This window comes from Bos javanicus, chromosome 9 (genome assembly GCF_032452875.1).
Source record: "Bos javanicus breed banteng chromosome 9, ARS-OSU_banteng_1.0, whole genome shotgun sequence".
Taxonomy (NCBI): domain Eukaryota; kingdom Metazoa; phylum Chordata; class Mammalia; order Artiodactyla; family Bovidae; genus Bos; species Bos javanicus.
This window is the reverse complement of record NC_083876.1, coordinates 34,717,791-34,742,825: the sequence shown is the minus strand read 5'-3', so window position 1 is coordinate 34,742,825 and position 25,035 is coordinate 34,717,791. Positions and strand designations below refer to the sequence as shown.

General features: G+C 38.3%; 1 protein-coding gene and 1 long non-coding RNA gene across 6 annotated transcripts in view; one reads left to right on the top strand and one right to left on the bottom strand.

Annotated features, from left to right (window-relative positions):
• Positions 1-25,035, bottom strand: part of FRK (fyn related Src family tyrosine kinase) — a 107,399-nt gene that overhangs the window by 3,633 nt on the left and 78,731 nt on the right. The window contains exons 3-8 of one of the 2 annotated variants that reach the window (XR_009738439.1): positions 19,178-19,341; positions 16,879-17,047; positions 14,001-14,159; positions 4,616-4,797; positions 2,776-2,941; positions 2,067-2,395 (exon numbers count right to left, since the gene is read on the bottom strand). Coding sequence is in view for 1 of the 2 variants with exons in the window: in XM_061427512.1 (XP_061283496.1) it covers positions 2,187-2,395; positions 2,776-2,941; positions 4,616-4,797; positions 14,001-14,159; positions 16,879-17,047; positions 19,178-19,341 (1,049 nt within the window). In the remaining variant the exon portion in view is untranslated. Of the gene's footprint in view, positions 1-456; positions 2,396-2,775; positions 2,942-4,615; positions 4,798-14,000; positions 14,160-16,878; positions 17,048-19,177; positions 19,342-25,035 lie in introns of those variants that run through there. The other variant, XM_061427512.1, reaches the window with a different exon arrangement.
• The window catches only part of LOC133253815 (uncharacterized), a 57,097-nt gene that overhangs the window by 30,712 nt on the left and 1,350 nt on the right, over positions 1-25,035 (top strand). For 3 of the 4 annotated variants that reach the window (XR_009738442.1, XR_009738443.1, XR_009738444.1), the window contains exon 4: positions 13,989-14,643. The exons of the other annotated variant lie outside the window; for it this stretch is intronic. This is a non-coding gene — a long non-coding RNA (uncharacterized LOC133253815). Of the gene's footprint in view, positions 1-13,988; positions 14,644-25,035 lie in introns of those variants that run through there. 4 annotated transcript variants of the gene reach the window in all.

Below are 25,035 nucleotides of genomic sequence, written 5' to 3'. Positions count from 1 at the left end.
TTAAAAGAAAAAGAATGATTTTTATACAAGCTGAAAATGCAAAGACAGAGACTTCCCATTTTTCTTGCTGGATGGAGAAAAGGCAAGCCCAGTTGGCTCTGATGGCCGTCTATGATCATAGGAATGAGAACAATGCTGATGGCAGAGGGAAGGTTGGGAAAGGACTTCAATCTTTGTTAACACCATTGATGGGATTCCCAGATGGCCACTGGTAAAGAATCCACCTGCCGGTGCAGGAGCTGCAGGTTGGATCTCTGGGTCGGGAAGATGCCCCAGAGAAGGAAATGGCAACCCACTCCAGTGCTCTTGCCTGGGAAATCCCATAGACAGAGGAGACTAGCAGGCTACAGTCCATGGGGCCTCAAAAGAGTTGGACAACAAGAGCATCACTGAATTGCTAATGGTATTGTTCATGAAACCCTGTCTCCTTTGTTAAATAACAAAAATGCAACTGAGTAAATTTAAAGATCAAATTGGCTTTATTCAGTGATTCTTGAATCAAGACCGCATCTCATTTAACAAATAGAAAACAGGTAGGCCATGCCATAGAAAAGGAAGGACTTTTAAAAACAGAAAAGAGAGTGGGCAAAGGAAGTTATTAGCCAAGAATGCATTGTTTTGGACAAGGTTGTCCTCCTAAGTGGGATGGAAGGGGTCTATCAGGAAGATTACCTCCCTCGTGCTGGCCCAGTGATTCCAGGTTGACTGGTTGGTTAAAGGTTACATTCTTGGGAGAGGCTGAAACTGCAATTAGGTTAAGTGTTAAGTCTAGGTTTGCTGACATGGGGCTTAGCACGAGTGACTCCCTATCCGGGGCCTGTTATCTCCTTTTTAACCACTTCTGTCTTCCAATTAGAGAGTTACAGATTTACTTAGTGCTTAATCTACTTTGTGTTGGGGCTTCTGTAACTGCTTAGAAATGCTCTTCCTTCCCTTTAAAGAAAGAAGAGAGAATATACTCAAAATATTCTCAATGTACTCAAAATTTTCTTATTGTTTCATTCATATTGCTTTACATTAGATCTTTAAATATATATTTTTATTTGAAACCTTCTTTGAGGACTCTCTACACTTATCTAATGAGGCACAAAACTTGATAAACCAACTGCTTAAAAGAAAAAAGATTCTTGCAAAGGTTAATTAAAACTTAAGATGAGTAAAAAATCCTTTTGGCCTAACCAGACAAAAAATACAGTTTTAAAACCAAGGTTATGAAACCTTATTATTCCTGATTCATACTCTCTAGATCTGAAGCAGAATTTGACCTGTTTTGTAGTCAGTTTGAAAATCTGGCCTATATACCAAAGGTACATTTTTTTTAATTATTCAGAAATCCTAGGTCATAAAACAATCCTACTGATCTCCTCTCATTTTCCTGAACTATCTTGATACTTATTTCTCAGATCTTGCAGGCTATTACATGTTTCTTGCATATTTCCATAGATAATAAGTCATCAGCTTTGCAATCTGATTCTTAACATTAAGAGACTAAAACTAATGTAGATGAATCTCAGATGACACACATCGAGGTATAGAAAAATTCCATCATTTCCTTCTACAAAATGAGGGAGATTTTAATTCTTTTTCTCAACAGCTGCTTCATTTTTTTATGCATAGAAAAAAATATGTGCAATTACTCCAAGTACAATCAAGTCATTTAACATGGCTTTGCCATCATTGTAGTTACAGGATATTTTAAATGAGAAAAAAAAAATCTCAAAGCACAGGTCCTGCTGTGCAGCAAAGCAATCAAATTCCTTCATAACAACAGTCTGATGGGATTCAGCAATCCAAGGAATAATGAATAACCACTTTAATCAGTAAACAGGAAAATGCTACAACAGTCACTGAGTAAAAATTGACTATCATCTCTTGATCCTCTTGATCGGCATTTCAAACAATAAATAGAAATGTATGTCTCTTTTAAAAAGAAAAATAACTCTGTTTAGTACGTTTGATTTGGCCAGGCAGTGGGGAGATGATATTTCATCTTAGACTGTCCTTCAGTATTGCCCAGTTGGTAAAATACACATTTAATCTTTTTTATATCATATGGCCAAATTTACCTTATCACTTGAATATGTGAAGAGAAATTCATTTTTACAGTTGTTTATATGATTGTATTGCTGAACTGATTATTGGGTTTTATTGCTGCTTCATTATTTGTTCTTCCTCTTCAGTGTTCCTCATAGAAAGTTATTTGTATCCGAATATGAAGACTCTGTTACAAAATAATCCTCAAATTTCCAGTGCAGTGTCTCAAATGTTGGCCGGTCCTTAGGCTCTGCATTCCAGCACTCCAACATGATATTGTAGAATTGCAATGGACAGTTAGATGGTTGAGGGAGTCTATAGTTTTGACCCAACATCTGGATTACCTGAGCACCCGTCATACCTAAAACATATACAATGGAACCAACAAAAAAACAAATTGAAAATCAGAGTCTTAAATCCACAGATACTGATACCCTAGAGGACAAAGCAAATTGACTTCCTCGGAGAAACTGTGAAGTCCACCATTCTCTTCCCAGGCTGTCAAGACTAAATCCTGCAGCAAGTACTGTCTATAAGACTGCAATTCAAGAGCAAAGGATAAGGAGGCAATAAAGCACCTCATTAATGCAAATCATTATCATCAAATTTTATCTATTATGCTCCCACAGGCGCATGGTGTGGTCAGCCTCATAACTCTGCCCTCTAAGTCTGGGCAAAGCAGTTAAAGTCACACCTAAGTAAGTGACCTACAGCAGAAAGGCCCACTTTAGAATTACTCACCACTATAAGGCATTTTGCCATAAGTAATGATTTCATAAAGAAGGATTCCAAATGACCACACATCGGACTTAATGCTGAATTTATTAGTACGAATGGCTTCAGGCGCAGTCCACTTCACCGGCAGCTTTATTTCGTGTTTAGATTCATAGATGTCTTCATTCTCTACCTGTTAATGCATTAAGGAATCAAGCCAAGTTAAAGTGGTATTTTTTTTGGCCACCCTCATTCGTCTGTAATCTACTTCTCATTAAAGTATAGAGGGAAAAGATTCAAAATGAGTTTAGTTCAGGTGATAAGTACAGCAGCAAATTAGTCATTAATGAAACATTATTTGAGAGCCTGAAGTGAAAGTGTTAGTGACTCAGTCCTATCTGACTCTTTGTAGTGCCCTGGCTCCTCTGTCCATGAAATTCTCCAGGCAAGAATACTGGAGTGGGTAGCGATTCCTTTATCCAGGAGGTCTTCCTGACCCAGGGATCAAATCTCCATCTCTTGCGTTGCAGTCAGATTCTTTACCATCTGAGCCACCAAGGAAGCCCTATTTGAGAGCCTGTGTATGCGTGCTAAGTTGCTTCAGTCATGTCTGACTTGCAGTTGGCTGGACTGTAGCCCACCAGGCTCCTCTGTCCATGGGATTCTCCAGCAAATAACACTAGAGTGCGTTGCCATGCCCTCCTCCAGGGGATCTTCCCAACCCAGCGATGGAAACCAAGACTCCTGTGGCCCCTGCATTGCAGGTGGGTTCTTTATTGCTGAGCCACTGGGGAAGCCCTTTGAGATCCTACTATGTGCTAAAAGTAGTACTGGAAGGAGCATTATATTACATATGGGAAATTCGTCTGTGATGACACGGGTTTTATACCTGGTCTTTAACAAACTAAAAAAAGTGAAAACAAAGCCTTTTTTTTTTTTTTTTTTTTTACTGCTGGTATTGAAGAGCCACTGACTTTGAGAATTACCATATAACCATTTTCTAATACTGAAATGTAGGATCCAAATGATTTAAATTACTATATCAACTCACTGGGGATCTAATTAATTTACAAAGAGGAAAGACAACTTCATAAAATCAAAAGAGAATCATATACTTGTGTTTCATGCTCCACACTCATATTTTAGGATATAATGCAGAAATAAATATTTAAATTCAGAGAAAAACAGCTAATACTACACTTTCCATATCAGTGTCTTCTGGCCTGATGTCACAAAATTGAGGGAGGTAGGGGAAGGCAGTATTTTAAAAACCAATGATTGCTGTAGAGTTCTGGCAGCATGCATATTAGTCTGGCACAAAGTGAACAGCAATACATACAGTGGCTATACAAAGTGTGCTGCTTATAAATAAACAAAGGCAGACAGAGGCTATTGTTGTTTAGTCGCTAAGTCACGTCCAACTCTTCTGAGATCCCATGGATTATAGCCCACCAAGCGCTCTGTCCATGGGATTTTCCAGGCAAGAATAGTGAAGTGGCTTGCCATTTCCTTCTCCAGAGGATCTTCTCGACCCAGGGATTGAGCCCACCTCTCCTGCATTGCAGGCAGAGTCTTTACCACTGAGCTACCAGAGACTGATATGAAAAACTGATCATTAATTCAACCACAAACTTAATTACATACTTTCCCATGTGGTTGGTCATTGTTTTCTCTGTTTCTTTCAAATTGATGAAGAAACAGAAATAGAAGGTAGTTTTGTCTGTAGGGCCTTGGTATCCTGACAGGATCTATGGACCACAGGACTCTCAGAAATATTGTGGAAAAAAACCAGCAGGAATACTACTAGTCTCCTGGCCTGTGAGCCCTTTGACTCATTACCAACTAATTAAAAGAAAGCCAAATCCACCTTAAAAACTCTGGCAAGTCCAAAATCTGCCACTTTGTAGATATTATGTTCACCAACAAGGACATTTCTGGCAGCCAAATCTCTATGAATATAGTTCTGGGATTCCAAATAGGCCATTCCAGAGGCAACCTGGGCTGCCATGTCTACCTGCTGCGTCAGATGGATTTTTGATCCAGCATCATCTAGGCAAAAAGAGAAAATAAGAGGTTCAATTTGGAGAATATTTGAAATATTGAAGCAAATTCTAAGAATTCTGATGACTGAGCTCTCAGTGGGATTAAGTGCCATAGCACTGATCTGTTGAGAAAATAAATATAATCAGTACAAACCATCCTATTTGCTGTGAAGGGTTAATGAGGCAGCAATTTTCAGAGTTCAAACACATTTCAAAGCTGAGTCCCTCCCTTCCCTAAATGAACATTACTGAGAGAAAGGAGCAAAAGTACCACATTATCCAAACACAGCTATAAATATCTGAAAGAGTCCAGCTATTGCCATTTTGAATACCACATGTCACTGACTCATCTCTTCCTGGAAATTATTTGGTTGCCTCTGGATTTCTTTCATTGTATAGTTTGCTTTAGTCTTTGAACCTAAAAATAATGCTAATTTGCATGGTTGAGCCAATGAAAAGGTCTCATTCTTCCATCATATTGTTCTTAAAAACTAGCTCACAAAAAAATGAAGGCTCTATATGTGTAGTTATAAACTGTGTATATTACATTTGTACTCCATCAAGTTTGATGCATGTGTTAAAGTTTCTTTCTTAGTCTGTTATTCTTAGAATAGGTTGCTCGTCTCTCCAGGCATGGTATACCTTTCATAGACATAGTTTCTCCTACTGCTGATTCTGCATAATGAAGTATAGGAAATTTATATAGTAGAGCCAGTCTGATAATTACAGAGAGATTAGTGTTATCTTATGATGACTTTGTGAAACAGTGTCAGCCATCCCTGGATAGTTGAGATGCTATACTGTTAATAGATACCTTCAAATTTTTGGAGAATTGAAATTGTCTCACATAAATCCAAACTATCATTATCCTTGTCTGAATAAGCCAAACATTGCCAAAAATGCATTGAATTTATGGTCAAGAGTCTTACACACAACTCCTGACTTTAGAGGTAATTACAGTATAAGAGGGGGGAACACTGGTTTGAAGCTAGAGTGCCAGCTTTGAATCAGGGCTCCACCTTAGATTTCTTCCTGACTTTGGGCAAGCTGCTTAATACTCCTGTGCCTCAATTTCCCCATATATACAGCAATAATTACCATTACCTCATGGTGTGCTTAGTCGCTCAGTCGTCTCCGACTCTTTGTGACCCCATGGACTGTAGCCCGCCAGGCTCCTCTGTCCATGGGGATTCTCCAGGCAAGAATACTGGAGTGGGTTGCCATGCCCTGCTCCAGGGGATCTCCCCAAGCCAGGGATCAAACCCAGATCTTCCAGATTGCAGGTGGATTCTTTACCATCTGAGCCACCAGGGAAGCCCTTACCTCATGGGATTAGTTGTTAAAAGAGAATTAAAATGAGTTAATACACATAAAGCACTTAAAATAGTACTTGACATAGAAAGAACACAGTAAAGTCTACCTGTTCTTATTAGCTATCATTGCTGCTGCCTTATCAGAATTAAACAGTTTAAGATCTGTGAAACTAGAGATGCATGTGGATTACCCAAGTGGAAATGTCTAAAAGAAGACAAGCATATGGTTTGGAAGCTCAAAGGAAAGCATGTAGCTAGAGATATGGATTTAAGGGTCATGTTTATGGGTGGAAGTTAAACATTAAAAGTTGCTGAGATTGCTACAAGGTGATAGAATCGTGAGAAAGGCCAACATTTACAGTGGGCATAGAAAAATAAACCTGCAAGAAAACTGAGAGGAATCAGCCTACAGAACGAGAGAAGAACCAGAAGGGAACATCCTAACAGTCAAAAGTTTGAGAAGAGAAAGTCACCACTAGTGTCAAATAAATCCAGCAAGATAAGAGCTAAAAAGCATTTCTTAAATATAGCAATTAATAAGTCATTGGAGACACTAGTGACAGGAAGAAAATCCCACTGGAGATGGGGTATAAAGGGTGAAGGGCTGAATGGGAATTGAGGACATGAAGATAGCAAGAAGAGAAATCAATTTCCAAAAGCCTAATTAAGACAGGGAAATAACAAAACGCTAGCAGAGGAAAATGAAGTCAAGGAAGAGAGAGCAATTATCCTGAAGTTTATGATAGTGAGGGATTGTCATTGATAAGGTACTAGAGCAGTTTCTGGAATGCTGAGTATCTTATTCTTGATTTGCATATCGGCTGCATAGTTGTTTATTTGCTCACTTTACAATTACATGATAAATATATATGTAGAAAGGGCATAAATCATACATGTTCCATTCTACATGTCTGTCATCTTTTATAATTAAGAAAACGAAATTAAATAGAGTCAAGGAAAGTTTTCAAATGAGAAAGACCTAAGCATTGTGTGTGTGTGTTTAATACAGCAGTGTATTTAAATAGGACTTGAGTAATATTGATTTATGCCAAAGCCTTTGACTGTGTGGATCACAATAAACTGTGGAAAATTCTGAAAGAGATGGGAATACCAGACCACCTGACCTGCCTCTTGAGAAACCTGTATGCAGGTCAGGAAGCAACAGTTAGAACTGGACATGGAACAACAGACTGGTTCCAAACAGGAAAAGGAGCACGTCAAGGCTGTGTATGGTCACCCTGCTTATTTAACTTCTATGCAGAGTACATCATGAGAAACGCTGGGCTGGAAGAAGCACAAGCTGGAATCAAGATTGCCGGGAGAAATCTCAATAACCTCAGATATGCAGATGACACCACCCTTATGGCAGAAAGTGAAGAGGAACTCAAAAGCCTCTTGATGAAAGTGAAAGAGGAGAGTGAAAAGTTGGCTTAAAGCTCAACATTCAGAAAATGAAGATCATGGCATCTGGTCCCATCACTTCATGGGAAATAGATGGGGAAACAGTGGAAACAGTGTCAGACTTTATTTTTGGGGGCTCCAAAATCACTACAGATGGTGACTGCAGCCATGAAATTAAAAGGCGCTTACTCCTTGGAAGAAAAGTTATGACCAACCTAGATAGCATATTGAAAAGCAGAGATATTACTTTGCCAACAAAGGTCCATCTGGTCAAGGCTATGGTTTTTCCAGTGGTCATGTATGGATGTGAGAGTTGGACTGTGAAGAAAGCTGAGTGCTGAAGAATTGATGCTTTTGAGCAGTGGTGTTGGAGAAGACTCTTGAGAGTCCCTTGGACTGCAAGGAGATCCAACCAGTCCATTCTGAAGGAGATCAACCCTGGGATTTCTTTGGAAGGAATGATGCTAAAGCTGAAACTCCAGTACTTTGGCCACCTCATGCGAAGAGTTGACTCATTGGAAAAGACCCTGATTCTGGGAGGGATTGGGGGCAGGAGGAGAAGGGGATGACAGAGGATGAGATGGCTGGATGGCATCACTGACTCAATGGACATGAGTCTGAGTGAACTGGAGTTGGTGATGGACAGGGAAGCCTGGCGTGCTGCGATTCATGGGGTCGCAAAGAGTCGGACACAACTGAGCGACTGAACTGAACTGAACTGATGACAAACTTAAAGCTAACATCATACTCAATAGTGAAAAGCAGAAAGTTTTTCCTCTAAGGTCCAGAATAAGGTAAGTATGCCCACTCTCACCACTTCTATTTAACACAGTATTGGAAGTCCACACCAGAGCAATCAACAAGGAAAGAAAGAAACTGGAAGAGAAGCAGTAAAACGTTAACTATTGGCAGATGACGTGACACTGTATACAGAAAATCTTAAAGACCCCATCAAAAGTACTCCTAGAGCTAATAAATAAATTCAGTAAAATTTTAGGATACAAAATTAATATACATAAATCTGTTACATGTCTATACATTAATAATGAACTATCAGAAAGAGAAGACAATAAAACAATCCTGTTTACAAGCAAAAAGACTGCAGCCTTGTGAGAAACCCTGAGCCAGGAGACCTGGCTCATCTGCACCTGGATTCCTGATTGCAAAAGCTGTGAGGAAATAAATGTTTGCTGCTTTAAGCTACTAAGTTTTGGGGTAATTTGTTGTGCAGCAATAGATAGAAGTTTGATATCCGGAAAATATCAGTGCTATGTATACAATTTAAAACATGGACCATGGGGCTTCCCTAGTGACTCAGTGGTAAAGAATCCACCTGCCAATGCAGGAGACACGTACTTGATCCCTGATCCGGGAAGATTCCACATGCTACGGAGCAACTAATGTTGTGCTCCACAACAACTGAGGCTGTGCTCTGGAGCCTGGGAAGTAACAACCGCTGACACCTGCATTCCCTAGAGCCTGTGCTCTGCAACAAGAGAAGCCACAGCAATGAGAAGCCCTGCACAGCAACTAGTGAGTAGCCACTGGCCACAACTGGAGAAAAGCCTGGGCAGCAATGAAGACCCGGAACTGCCATAAACAAATAAAATTATTTTTTTAATGGATTATGGAGCCAGATTTCCTAGGTTTGAATTCTCACGCAACCATCTTGAATAAGTTATTATACTTAACCTCTCCATACCTCAATTTCTTCAACTGCTAAGTGGGAATGATGATGATAAGAATTCAATAGGTAAGCTGTTAGATGGAGAGATGGACATCTGTTTCAGAATGCTAGAATGTGTAGGTGAAATGTTTAGATGAACATGACCTGCCTAGGTTGGCATAGGTGTATCCTTTATGGTGCTATGAAAACTTATGTCTAAATATGTCTATATTTAACTGCCTCAGTGACCTAACCTCTTCTCACATGCCAGATGTTAAGATGAAGGAGGAATACAACGCATATTCAAGCCTCAGCTATTGAGGCTCAATGGTATTTATTACCATACTGGCAAACCTAACTTCTTAGGTTTACAGGAAGTATGCATATTTTTATAAAACAATTGTAACCTTTTCCTCATTTGTCTCTCAGTCGAAGGCCTCAGGAACAGCCTTGACAGTCTGTAATTATTGTACAAATATTTTAATAGCATATAAATAAGTATATATTTTATCAGACATAAAAAGACTGATAGTGTACATATATATAAATATTACCTTTTGCTGTACAGTTGTGATAGACCAGACTGAGAAAATCTTGCTGTACCTATGTAACTTATTTACTTTTGAATGTTCTTCTGTAAGGGAATTCATGAGGTTGTTAGAAGAATGAACTAAATTAATGCTTGTGTATGACTTAGAAACATTCCTGTCACATAGTAAGTGCTATAAAGTTTTCTTTAAAGAAAAAAATTAAAAATATATGCTCCTCTCCTACCACCATCCCATATAGTTGATTTCCAGTAAGTCACCTCATCTAATACTCAGAGAAACTACAGGAAGTAGTTTGCCCTGTTTGATAGGAATTCCTGGGACTCAGAGGAACAAATAATATTTTTTTAATATTTTATCAATTGATTGATTTTTGGCTGCCCTGAGTCTTCCTTGCCGTGTGGGCTTTCTCTGGTTGCCTGCCATGAGCCATGGCTACTCTCCAGCTGTGGTGCACAGGCTTCTCACTGCTGTGGCTTCACTTGCCGGGGAGCGCAGGCTCTAGGATGCCTGGGCTCAGTAGTTGGGGCTCACAGGTTCCAGAGCACAGACTCAGTACTTGTGGTGCAGGGGCTTAGTTGCATGTGGAATCCTCCCAACCAGGGATCGAACCCATGTCCCATGCACTGGCGGGCGGATTCTTAACCACTGGACCATTGGGGTTGTCTGGTAATAAATTGCAGAGATTCAAATCCAGGATATGTTGGAGACTGAAATTTCATGACTCAAATTTATTCTATACTGCCTCTCTAAAATCCGCCTTACACTCCAGAGCACCCAAAAGTCAGGGGCGATGAAGAGACTTGCATTCATACAACCAGTAAATAGCTCTATAGTTTTGTTCAGTTAAAGGGTATCTCAGTCAAAACATCCCTGTCTGCATCAGTCCACTAGGTGGACTGTCCATGAGAATGATGAACTACATGCTGGAGCTCGATTCGTAGGAAAAGAAAATATACTGACATATACTAGATGCTCTACAAGTATTTATTGGAAAGCAAACAAGCCCAACTAAACTTAAAAAGATGCAGGTATTTATCCTCTTTAAGTTTCAATAAGAAATACCAGGCATCAATTACCCATAGTGCTAAAGTTTTTTGACAGGCTTCTCCCATTTTGGAGAAGTTTATTACAAAAAAAAATATTCAGCCAAGCTTAGGGACTACAAAGATGGTTCTATAGAAAAATGTGTTATTTCAACTATCAAATACAACATCTAATCCTATTACAGTGGATATAAAAAGGTTTTCACTGACAGGCACAATAGTGAAGGAAATTGAGTAATACATTTCCTGCCCTGAAAGAGTGCAGTGGCCTAGGAAATGTGTACAACCTCAGAGCACACTTCTAATACAACAGCCATATGTCAAAACTGATATAAGGGTTCACAGACCTGCGACAATTTACATCTGCAGCAAGGAAATATTTTCATTATGTTCCATTACTCAAGAGCCTTTCAGCTTAATAATATTTATCATGATGGGCTGTTTAAGAGTGGAAGATTCATTTTAAGACCACTTTGTTGAAATGAAACCCTCTTGATTGGGAAGGAATTGCCCTAATGAACACACCTTCATTACTCCCCCTGGCTACTAAGAATCATGGCAAATGAAGGCCTTTGTCAACTCGACCCTGATGGCTCAACCCAGAAGACAACAGAGTTCATGCTCAACCCTGAGTAAAACACAATGGCCACAGAAATCCTCAATGTCAAAGGAGTCTGCAACATAATATAAGTGTACCTGGCATTCAAGCTGAATATCAAGAGTCTTAAAACAAGTGTAACCCCAAGTCTCAAATTAGGTTCACAATAGCCCCAATTTAATCTATTCATCATTTATTCATTCAATTAGTCAACACAGAGTTAGTGCACACCTTCTGTGCCCCTGACATTGTTCAAGCACTAAAACTGAGTTGTATTTTAGAAGAGACTAAAAATAAGCTATCTAAATAAATCATTCATTACAAAATGAGTAGGGGCTTCCCAGATGGCTCAGTGAGTAAAGAATCCACCTGCAATGCAGGAGACTTAGGAGATGCAGGTTTGATCCCTGGGTTGGGAAGATCCCCTAGAAGAGGGCATGGCAACCCACTCCAGTATTCTTGCCTGGAGAATCCCATGGACAGAGGAGCCTGGTGGGCTACAGTCCCTAGGGTTACACAGAGTCAGACACAATTGAAGAGACTTAGCACCCCAGCTACTGTGTTAAGAAGAAATGTAAGGGGTCAAGAACCTGAAGAGGGACATCAATTAGAAGGCTACTGCAGAATCCAGGAGAGGGTTGATGATGGTTTGCACTGGAGTAGCGGTGTTGAGAAGTGGTAAAATCCTGGATATGTTTCAAAAGCAAGCCAGTGGGATTTGCTGGTTGGTCTGACATAGGATGTGAGAGTAGAGAAGACTGAGATAGTAAGCCTGTGTGTTGGCATCATGAGAGAAGGAAAAACCTCAAGAGGGGCAGGTTACCGAGGATAATATCAGAGATTGGTTTTTGGACATGTTATTTTGAGATATCCAATAGATATATGTAATAGAAATGGGGGCTATTTATAAACTTTTGTTTTTTTCTTGCTCTTAAGCACTGTAGAGGGTTGTGCTCCCCTATCCCTTTGATCTGATTTAACCAAATAAACAGGGCACAGAAGTTACCTCTGTCACTCCTGGTCAGAAACTTTAACAGACAGAATAAGATTAGTCATATTTCCTGCTCCTGACAAGGTGATCAACAGACCTGAGACATTAGCCAGTCTATTTTTCATATGTAGCATGAGCAAGAATAAATACTTGTGTCAAGCCTCTGGGATTTGCAGGAGTTCATTACTGCATTATACCCACATTATCCCACATCATCCAGACTGATACAGCATTCACATAGAGAAGTTATAAAGGCAGTTAGATTACGACTCTGAAGTAATGGAGGGATATGATTTGGGCAATTGGTAACACATAAGTGTTACTAAACAATAAGAGTGTTGAGATTAGCAAGGAATCTAGTGATGTTGCAAAAGAGTTTTGGAAAATCCCAAGATATCCAGAGGTAGGGGAGATGAGGGAAATCACATAAACTGAGAAAAACCAGAAAGAAAGAAAGGAGAAAAGGCCACTGGATGAAGTGTCCCGGTAGCCAAACGAAGGTAGTGGTTCCAGAAGGAGAGAGTATCCATTGAATTGAACACTGCTGTTAGTTTTGAGGACTGAGAATTGACGTTGCTGTTTAACAGCCTGAAGGCTTATCATTTGACAAAACATTTTTGTTAGAGATGACCTGAGATGGCTCCTGCACTTTTGTCCTTGGGGATAAGGCAAAAGGAGTCAGTGCTGAGGTTAGTCTCCCTATGGTGGGTAACACAATACTGTTAAATATGATATATTTATGCAAGGGAGCTAGGTATATTTTTTGTTTTTAACAGTTAGCAGGTCTTATGCTCTTTGTTCCTATCTAGTTTTGCAATTTAATATCACCAGCTTCACCAGTCACCCTGAAATAAGAAAATTCTATCTTTCTGACATCTTTGTTCTGTTTTTCTCACCTCCCTTTACCTCATACATTGTATCAGTCCCACTCTGGCATGTCAAGAAAGTATAGAAAATGCCTCTTCTTTAAGCATGAATTGTTCTCTCAGTACTTGATCTCCATTTCTTTGAACATCTCATTTTAATGCTCATAATATTGTTGTTTATTAAATTATTCATTTGTAATAAACACCAAAATTCTACAGCACCCTTAAGTCTTCTCAGACTACAGGAAGCAGATGTAAAAATAAGGTAATAGTATGTGTCTGCTTTTTAGCCTGAACATTCTAATGTTTTCTAGCAGTTGGAAGTATTTTAAATACCAACAAGCACAGTGTTGTCAAAAACTGGCCAAGACAAAAATGAGGGTAACTTTCCCTCCCTTCCCTGCAAACTATTCTATGTCTCCTAATTCTGGGCCATGGAAAATACTGCTCCATGACTGATATTGTTCAATTACTTACTGTAGGAAACAAAGCATCAGGCAAAACATCTATTCTTCAATTTTCACATTGCATTTAAGTACTCTGATATGTCTATGGTGAACAGTTTGTTCTTCCACTACATAAATATTTTTCCTCCCTTTGAGTACACAGCATACAGCCTATTAAAGAGTAGTTGAGCAATTCAATGTTAAGACATTCATTGTCACAGATATGCCATAGTAAATATCCTTTGGGTTATAGAAGACTTGCTAAATTGACATTTATAGGATTCGCTAAACTAAATTCCTCTTTTTTTTTTCCTTTTATTAAGTCTTCAGCTTACTTTGGAGATATTCTTGCAGACTTCCATGTCTCATCAACTCTGTAATAATATAAATTGGATCTTCTAAAGTGCAAACAGCATAAAGCTGGATAAGCTTTGGATGTCTTAGGTTCTTCATTATCTGTGCCTCCCTCAGGAAGTCATTTGGATCCATTGAACCTGAAACAAGAAGAGGGGAAAATCACTTTATGTTATTGAGGCATTCCTGTCCTCAGAGCAGCCTGGTGGGAATCACCGAGATTGCTTCCTGCCTCTCAGTAAAGTAAGAGCATTGGTGTCACAAATCTTCAGATTTATCAAGGAAGAGAATCAGTTCAACCAAGGCAACCTAATAACTGGTGTGTTGGTGCATCAGGGCTGTGCAGCTTATGTATTATGACCCGTCGGTGAAGAGAGGTTGCTTCAGGTCCATATGAAAAATGAAGGAAAAAGGAGAGACTGACAGTCTAATTGATAAAACAAGGCAGGCATCTTAGGAACACAAAGAGAAGACATTCTATTAACATGAACGCTGGAAGACACTGAATGTTTAATCACTGCAGCGAGTTTTTCTGCCCAGGATCCAAAGACTAATCATTGCCCTGTCCTTGGGACCCACTGTGGGAAGAGCTGGATAACTATCCTAAAAAACAATGACATCTACCACATTTGTGTCTTTAATTCTGTAGGGACATAGAGTATAGGCCAAGCAGAAAACATTCATGGGCCCCTCCCACAAATTAATGTTTTTTTCACCACTTGAAACTGCATTCCACATTTTCTCATGTATTAATACCTCCACAGTTGGAGTTGTAATAGCTTGATAAGAGAGACATTGGAGCCTATTTTGAAGACTCATCTAAGTTAAATTGCATTTATATTGGCTCGACTCTGACTCACCATGCAGAGTGCCAAGTAGTTACGATCACATAGAATTTAAGAGAAAAAAGGCTACCTGGAGTTTACATTTCATTAGTCATTTTAAAATCTTTTATTTCTTATACAATATGATGTTTCAGACTCACTGATGTAATTGAAGGAATTCTGTCATTTCACCTCTCAGTATTCACTATAGATAGTGCAAACATTTTCAGTGATGCTCAGAGAGTCCATTTTGTTCCTTATTCTCTCGTTTTGAAGACTTCACAGCTAATATTTGAACCTCAAGCATGGATAAATTTTGACACTCCAAGCTAACACTCTGACTTGTTCATTAGTAACCCTATTTATTAATAGCCTTATTAATGAAATGCAGGCTGTATTAATGAAATGCAGGCTATTTCACAGAGGCAATCTATCCTTTGGTATGCCATTTGAGACTCTAGAAGTTCACTACCCAGGCTCAATCAAGCCCTACCTCACTTTGTGATCTTAAACAAATTACCAAACATCTCTGAACTTCAGTTTCTTCATCTCTAAAACATGGCTAATAATTCCACTGACATCATAGAATCAGTGTCAGGGTAATAGTATTGTCTGGCACATATGTGTTCAATGAGTGTTGGCCATATTTGTACTATTATTAGCAATCACATTCTTAGGAAAACCAAACAGATCAACTATAAATATCTCTTCACTGACTAAGGAGAAGAGGCAAGGACTTACAGAGAAAGAATATGGGGAAATGGCCTATTCTCTTCTCCATCAATTTTTACTGAGCTCGCTTATTTCAGTTTTTACCACTGGTTTGCTCCACATAATCAAATAGGATTAAAGTCTTGAATCAAGACTTAATTTAAGACTGTGGCAAAATGGAGCTAAGAATAAAAGAGGCACCCACACCATAATAAGGGACCACTTAGGGTTGTTATAATTAGTTTGGCCTATGGTCAATTACATATATAGTGGTATCATGCCCCCACCCCCAAATAATCTGATTCATGAAGTTTCCAGTGAGAAACTTCATTCAGACAATTATGATCTTCATTCAGACAATTTATCTACAATACGTTTTTATGTTGATGCTTTGGGTGGTCATCAGATTCATGGAATACAGGCCACTTATGTATGTGTATGTTTTAGTTGCTCAGTTGTGTCCAACTCTTTGTGGCCCCGTGGACTACAGCCTGCCAGGCTTCTCCGTCCATGGAATTATCCAGGCAAGAATACTGGAGCGGGTTGCCATTCCCTTCTCCAGGGGATCTTCCCAACCCAGTGATCAAAACCAGGTTTCCTGCATGGCAGGCAGATTGATTACCATCTGAGCCACCAAGGAAGCTTAAATCATTGCCAAATCAGACCATCCACTAGAGCTGGAACCACAGCACATCAGGAGCCTCTGCAGGGGAAGCTTGACCAGCTGCACAGCAAGAGAGACCCAATCTCAACTCAGCTAGTAATGCAACATTAAATATTAATTTTTGCCTGTCAAAGCTACTGTGGGAGTTGATTTCAGGCTCGTCTTTATTGCATGGCAGTCTGCTAAGCAATAAATAGCTGAGAAGATTGATTAATGACCCCAGTGAAGTGAAGACATTTAAGCAATCACCAAAGCTGTTTGCTGCTATTACACTGTAAATCAATAATAATTATTCCTGTTGGAGAGAAAACTATCGTGGAGCTTTTTTTTAATAAAAGAAATCTAATTTTTTTGTTCTCTTTCGACCTGTGAAAGGCCTTCCTTAGAGAGTGATGTTAGGATGGATAGCTAGCTGTTTCTTTTTTGGAAAAAAAGATGATAAGATTGGACAGTAAAGGTTAGTCTCAGTTTTCAACAGGATTAGGATTCAAAACCACACATCTGCAGTAATTGTGAAAATCTCAGGTACTGGGATTGAGTACTGTGGTCACCTAGCAAAACACTTGCTTGGTGTCCAAACCAGCTGTCCCATGACCTCTTGAACATTTATAATGGCAAGTAGGTTATAAAAATCAATGTATACCATTCTGGTTCTCATACCTGGCTTTAATGTTTTTACTGCTACCGGAGTGGTATTGTTCCACAGGCCTTCCCACACTTCACCAAACTGACCAGATCCTAATCGCTTCAAAAGTTGTATGGAGCTGCGGTCAATCTCCCACTGGTCCACAGTTTTATATGACAAATCAAAGGGAGCTGGAACTTGTATCTGTTTCACAGAATAATTAGAATACTGGTAAGAAAAAAGTTATATTTAACAATTTTTTGGTTGAAAATAACCTAGGTACTTTTAGAGTCATCACTTTTAAAAACAAAATATTGTAAATTTTATCCCAATTACCTTAAAATGAAAAGCAGTAGTGGTAGAATCTGTGCTATCACCTCGTCCAGCTGCTCTCCTCCCAGATCCTGCTGCATCAGGCACCTTGCTGTCCATCTGTCCCACCCCAAACCCCAATGTCCCCTCCCACCTATCTGGTATGCATTCTCTCTGTATCCTTGCCTACCTAAATCAAGGTTCAAGGTCAAATGAAGTTCCATCTCATCCACAGTTATTTCCCCAACTCTCTGACCCGTAGCATCTACCATATGTATCATCAAATTTCTCATAATTAATTTCATCTTTTTTCAATTTCATTTACTTATTTGTTCATTCATTTACTTAATAAATAAATATTTTTCAACACCAACTAGGCTCACTGTGTAAACAAAGCAGGCAAGGCCTCTGCTCTCATACTTCACAGTCTAGCTTGTCATCCGTCATTAGATATTTATCTTATTTCCTCCACTAAGTCATTGGCATCTTGAGTGCACAGAAGGTCACCCATGTTTTGTAAATCTTTTCCCTTTCTGAATTCAAAACTATGAGTTAAACTAAGTATTTTTAAGTCATGTCTTGGTATCAGGTGAGATATTTCTTAGCATAAGCTTAGATTTTCTTGTGAGGTCATTTCTGTACCATCTAAGATGTATATGCATGCATGCTCAGTGGCTCAGTCATGTCTGACTCTTTGTGACCCCATGGATTGCAGCCCACCAAGACCCTCTGTCCATGGGATTTTCTAGGCAAGAATACTGGAGTGGATTACATCTTCCTCCTCCAGGGGATGTTCCCAACCTAGGGATCAGACCCACATCTCCTGCATTGGCAGGTGGATTCTTTACCACTGAGCCACTGGTGATACCCTAAGATGTATATACTTATATCAAAATTGCATATTCACTTGGCAGGATTTAACTCAATAAATTCCCTACATAATGATCAGGATTCTTCAGCTTCTACTTGTCTATAGTATTATAATCAGGCATCACCAGGACGCTTTCAGCAGTCATCCAGTTATAAACCACAGGACTGGCTATACCACTGACGGTACATGAGACCTAAACTCTGATGAGGAGCTGAGGGTTTGCCCAACTAAGGTGACTGACCACTATCTAACTTTAAACACATTTAGGTAAAACATGCAAACAATGGAATTTAATGACAGATGTAGATAAAATTTCTATAAATGTTATCTCCTTCCACCAAACACCAGGCCAAACAAACTGTTAAACAGTTAAATGATATCTATTATATGCAGACAACTGGATAATGAACCTGGTCATTTCATGTTAATATTCTTGAATACAGATCATCTAAGTAAGAATTATATTCCAACACTTTTTTCTCCTCCAGCTGTATCATTAAATGCTCCAATATCAGGATATTAGATTAGTGTCTTAGTGCAAAGAATGAATATTTTCTGTGTTCAGTGATTGCTTAAGGTCAGGACTTGGCACACTTCTTCTGCAAAGGATGAGATCATAAATGTTTTAGACTTAGTGAGCCATATAGTCTGTTTCAACTACCAAACTCTGCTATTATAGCAAAAAGGCAAAGACGATTGTAAATGAATGAGCGTATCTATGTTCCAATAAAACTTATTTATAAAAATATTGGGGCTTCCCTGGTAGCTCAGTCAGTAAAGAATCTGCCTGAAGAGAAGGAGATTGGGGTTCAATCACTGGGTCGGGAAGATCTCCTGGAGAAGAAAATGGCAAACCACTCCAGTATCCTTGCCTGGAAAAATCCCATAGACAGAGGAGCCTGGTGGGCTGCAGTACATGGGGTCACAAAGAGACAGGCACGACTGAGCAACTAACACTTTACACTTTCATAAAAATATTAATAAGTGTGGGGTAGTATTGGCTCATAGGCCATAGTTTGCCTATCCATGCCTTAGGTATTCAATGACCTTTTTTTTTTTCCTGAGCTAGCATATCATATGACAAAAAACTCCTATATCTGAAGGAAAAAAGTAACTTCAAAAGTAAGGAACACAGCTTGAAAGCATTTCACCTTTAAGCATGGTTTTCCCAGCTTGACACACAGGCCATCACTTGTCTTGGTGTAATGACTCACGAATTCATTCAGTGTTGAAAAGGTTCTTCTCCGGCTGAGGAAAAAGCCCCCTTCATCCAGTCTTCTGATTCTGTAGTGTTTCACAACCCCTTCATCTAAAACTGGAACCCAGAATAAGTCCTTTTAATAAACTTGCCAAAGCAAAAGAGATTTGCTTTTTTTTTATGATGATAGCTCCATGCATGGAATAAAATTTTAACAAATTCTATTTATTTCTCAACTTTTCTTTCAGAAAAGGCTTCAGGAGGCTTACAAAAGCATATAGCAGAATAAAAAGGAAAAAAGAATGGGAAAATTATATTTTAAAGGAAATATAAAAATAAAAGAGTATGGTTAGCACTAAAAAACTATGCTTTGAGGCTTAGTATACTTGTTTAAAACAAGCTATAAAAGAGACTGTATTATTCTAGCAATGTAAAGAAGGAAATAGTTTCAGAAATCACAGTGTTCATAAGATAAAATCACACAAGATATTTAGAAACAGTTCTTTCTGGTACAGAGACAAAGGATAATTTTCTCCCATTAAATTATATAACATGGACACTGAAATAAAAGCGCTCTCAGGAAACAAAATCTACGTATAGACATATAGATACAGATATAGGAAGGGAAGGAAGGAGAGACAGAGACAAACATTATTTAGCCTTTAAAAAAAGAAAAAAAAGGAAATCCTGTCATTTGCAACAATGAATGGAACTGGAGGCCACTGAGCTAAGTAAAATAAGACAGAGGAAGACACTGCATAGTATCGTTTATACGTGGAATTTTTAAAAAATGAACTTAGAGAAATAGAGTAGACAAATGCTGCCTGGGGGTGGGATGGGAGGAACAGGAATAGGGAGGAACTGATAAAAGGGCATGAAATTTCAGCTGTAAGAGGAATAAGGTCTAAACATCTAGTATATAACATGGTGACAGCAGGGGATAACACTATATTATACAGGCGAAATTTGCTGAGATTGTCACATGTTCTCACCAAAAAAAGAGAGAAATATATGAGGTGACAGATATTTTCATTAACTCAGTGTAGGGAGAGGGAATCCTTTCATGATGTATATGTATTTCAAATCATCATGTTGTACACTTAAATATCTTTTTGTCAATTAAACCTCCATAAAACTGAAAAAATCACATCATCTGCATCATGAAAATATTTTACTTTCAGTTCTTTATATTAAATGCAGAGGGCAAAAAATAAATAAATAAATGCAGAGGGCAGGCAAACATTTAGCTCTTCTAAAAATAACATAAGGTTCTTAAATCATAATTTTTTAAGTGTCTAGAACACATTCTTGTACTCTGATCTGTCAAGTTACCATTCCCTTTGACTATAACTCTTGAGGCAATGTTAATTGCCTTATATAATCATCACCAAATAGAGGGGTTTTATTAGGATATAGAACTAAACGCATACAGATTTATGTATATGGATTAAAAAGCTAAAAAAAAAAAAAAACAGATGTAAACAATATTAACCTCAATGTATTTCTCCACAAACCAATAAAAAATATTAGAAGTAGGTAGCTATGTTATAAATCATACCTGCAATTTATATAAATATTGGCCTGAAAATTCCAGTTGCCATTTAGCAAAAAGAAAAGTACATAAATTATAACTGAGATGTCTAGCAAAGCAATATGTCTCCAACTGGAAATGATAGGAAGCATCAACATTTTTTTCCAATAAAAAAATTCTTTTTTAATCAAGATGGACCATATCTGGCTCCAAACTAAAATGGAATACCCGGAAATTAAACTTAAGAATTATCTTTTAACACATCACACAAGGCCTAGCGACTTCTAAGCCAGAGACTAAAGTCAACAGATGACTGAAGGGTCAAAATACTCATGATTTTCTCAACAAGGGATGCAAATCCCAATGATTGATATGGCTTTGGCAATTGCTATTGATTATAGAGAAAACCTAAGTAAATGTTTACCAACTATTTATAGTTAAAAATTTAAACTCTTAACTGTAAAAACCAATATTTTCTAACTAGTATGTGACCAAAACACAGCAATGTCACTGAACAGCCATGTCTTCAACATTAAAATAAAAGAGCAGGCCTTAAAAAATTTCAAAATTTCCAAACGTTTCTACCGTAATGTTCCAACATTTCTAATAACTGTTGCTTTCTCTTTCTGAATTTTAATTTCTTTTTGTAGTCCTTTCAGAAGACTACAAATTGTGAAAACTACACATTACCAAAAGAAAAAGTCATTCCCACCTTACAACCTTAAATACCCCTTAAATGGTTTTCCCATGAATTTTCTAAAAGCCAGATCTTCTTCGGGTCTCAGTTTAAATCCTCAGAACCAGCCTCCTCCCATCACCCTGTTGCATGTACCCTTGCAGCTCCTTTCTCTCACATCACCCAGGTTAATTGTGATGATGGATTTATCTCAGTAGAGGTGGCTCTGTGAATTACAGGGTCTCTGTGTCATGAACTAATACCTACTCAGAGCCTGAGACAGAGTAACTAATACAAATATTTGCTAGTTGAGTGAACGATGTCACTAACTTTTAGATTTGAAATAAAATGTAAGTTTCTTAAATGTCTGCTGCAAAATTAAATAGCTAGCATTACTGATTCAACAGACATGAATTTGAGCAAACTCCCGGAGATAGTGAAGGACAGGGAAGTCTGGCATGCTGCAGTCTGTGGGGTGGCAAAGGGTCGGACACACCTTAGCGAATAAACAACAGCAACAAATTTTACAATTGTAAGTACTTTGAAGTCAAGACTCCCCCAGAATTTTATTTTTAAATAGAGGAAAACAAACCTAACCCCAGTGTATAAATACCATTAAAAGACAATCATTCATGTTTATATCCAATTTTTTAAGTTTTGCAATAACACAGGATGTGTACTTCATCTCTGATCAACATCACAGATTATTTATGTATAGTTCATTCAAGTTTTCAGTCTAGGCAAGACTAAAAGATATATATATACACACACATATATATTTTTTTAATTAGATCACAGAAGCCACCTAAGGTAAATTCAATACACTGGGTTAGGATGAAAGCACTTTAAGTTATATTCCTGAGTAATCAAATCCAAAATTCATGTTGTTTTCTTAAAGTGGTTTTAATTTGTTAGTAATGGGTCCACACATTTGTAAATTGCCCATTCCTAATAAAGATTGAATTCAGAAGATCTCAGAACCAAGGAAAAATGAATTTTCTATTCCTGTTCTAGTTCACCGTGATCTCTTTTATTGAACCAAATCTATTCTACATTCTACAGGCTATAAGTGAATGATAATGCTTATGCCATTCTTATTGTGAATTACTATGAGTTCAGACTAGTTAAAGCATTTTAGTAGTTTAACTGCAAAACATACAAGGCTAGCTATACAATGGAATCATCCATCAACAAACTCAGGAGCAGCACAATTGAATGAATTGAGCTACTAGAAGGCCAGACATCCTAAGTTGGCATCTTGACTTGCATTTATACTGTTTGACCTAGGGGAAAATATTTCACCTGTCAACTGATTAATCTACCAAAACATGTCCAAGAAGTAGGATATACTGCAGCGATGCAGGTAGGCATGTATGCAGAGTACAATAAAGGCTTATCGAACATTGAAAGAATTCAGCTATTTCTGCCCAAGACCTTCTATAAGGATTGTAACACTGGTTACCTGATTATTATTATTATTTTTGGATTGTAACACTGGTTACCTGATTATTATTTTTTTTTTTTTTTGGCCACCTTCACAATGAAGGCAACTGATTGTGCAAAAATCCATGTGATATAGATGCAGTCTTACGATTTCAGTCCCATATGCAGGCCCAAAAGCATTTACAAGGAGTTGGTGGCAGTTATGGAAGCCCAGTTTTCTCCTAATGATGAGATCTTATTTTAGTCTCTAATGTTAGAAAAGGTGTTTGTTCACCACTGCACAAATGAGTGGTATTTCATCAAAAAAAACACTTTTGAAGAGTTTTTTCCTCAATTTACCATGACTAACATATTCAGAACATATTAAATAATTCTGATACTCCAAAATTGTTTTTAAAAGACAGAGCCTCCAGAAATTAACTTTAGAAGGCAGTATAAACATTGAGTTAGAGGCTGTGTCTGCAAGACATGAAGACAACTTATTAGGCTTAGTGAAAAATATCAGAATGAGCAGCTTGGCATTTTGCAGATAAACAAATGGTTGAGTGAGCAGATTTTCATTTTTCAGCTGGTCTTCTGGCATCATCTGGGCATAGCGTTATTCCTACTGACTGATAATAATCTGCTCTCATACTGAGTAAAACAATGTGACTTAGATGATTGAGCAAATGATTGAAAATCAAGAACTCACTGCTCTAATCTTATTCTGCCAGTGATATGTTCTTTGACCTTCGGCAAAGAATTTCATTTCAGTTTCCTTATCTAGAAAATGAAAATAATGATCTTATCTATACACTCCCACAGGGGTAGTTTGAGTGTCATTATTCACAAAGGATGATAGATATTTCTAAATGTCCAATTGTGAGTACTGTATTAGAATATCAGTATTATCAAATAGCATTGTCAACAAAAGAGAGCCACTTCCACAGTAAAATTTTCCACTCTTTGCACAATAATGACTACATAACATAGTGGCTACCAAACACATTAAGTAAAGAAACTGCTATAAATTCGTGTGAGAGAACTCCTACACATGTAAACCCCTGTTTATTTGGCTTCTCTTTAGTAGGTTGGTTTGTACTTTTTGAAACTATTATGCTCATGATAACACCTACTATGCCATTGCTTCAGAACTTATGTCAAGATAGTTCTACACCAGTAAGTAAATAATTTTTGAGTCATTACACTGAATCCCCCATTAAAACAGAAGTGAAAGTCGTGAAAGTGCAAGTCGCTCAGTCTTGTCAACTCTTTGTGACCCCCTGGACTATACAGTCCATGGAATTCTCCAGGCCAGAATACTAGTGTAGGTAGCCTTTCCCTTCTCCAGGGGATCTTCCCAACCCAGGGATGGAACCTAGGTATCCTGCATTGCGGGCAGATTCTTTACCAGCTGAGCCACAAGGGAAGCCTAAGAATACTGGAGTGGGTAGCCTATCCCTTCTCCCCCGGATCTTCCCGACCCAGGAATCGAACTGGGGTCTCCTGCATTGCAGGAGGATTCTTTACCAGCTGAGCTATCAGGGAAGCTCCCATTAAAACAGAATCCAAACAAACATCCATTTTGCACTGTATTTTGTTCTACAGCAAACAGAGTAGAATTCCAGTACGAGTAGTTTTGGAAGAACAAAGTATTGATACAGCTATCTAAAAATATTAAAGTGGCATCATGTAGAAGACGTGTTCTTTTTTGGTGAAAAAAAAAATCCACCAAAACCAAAGAGAACAAACGGATTTGACTCTTTTCATGCATAAAACTCGACTACTGTGTTGGTCCCCAAGGTCACCTGCCTCCCTGCAAGGCATATTCAGTGAGCTACGAACATCAGTCAGTAAGTCTGACTACTAAACTGGTAGGTTAAGTGAAGACTCTTTAAGAGAATATCTATATTAGGTGACTCAAACAACTTAACTAAAATAAGCTATTTGAAGGGTGGGGCATGGGAGGGAGGTTCAAGAGGCATGGGACATATGTATACTTATGGTTGAGTCACGTCGTTATGTGGCAGAAACCAAAACAACATTATAAACCAATTATACTCCAGTTAAGAATTTTTTGAGAAAAGCTATTTGAGGATACATCTGACAGCTCTCGTGTCCTGAGGTCTTCCAGCATTGTTACTGGTCCAGGAAACCCGTTGATGTACGTTTTAGTCAAAGA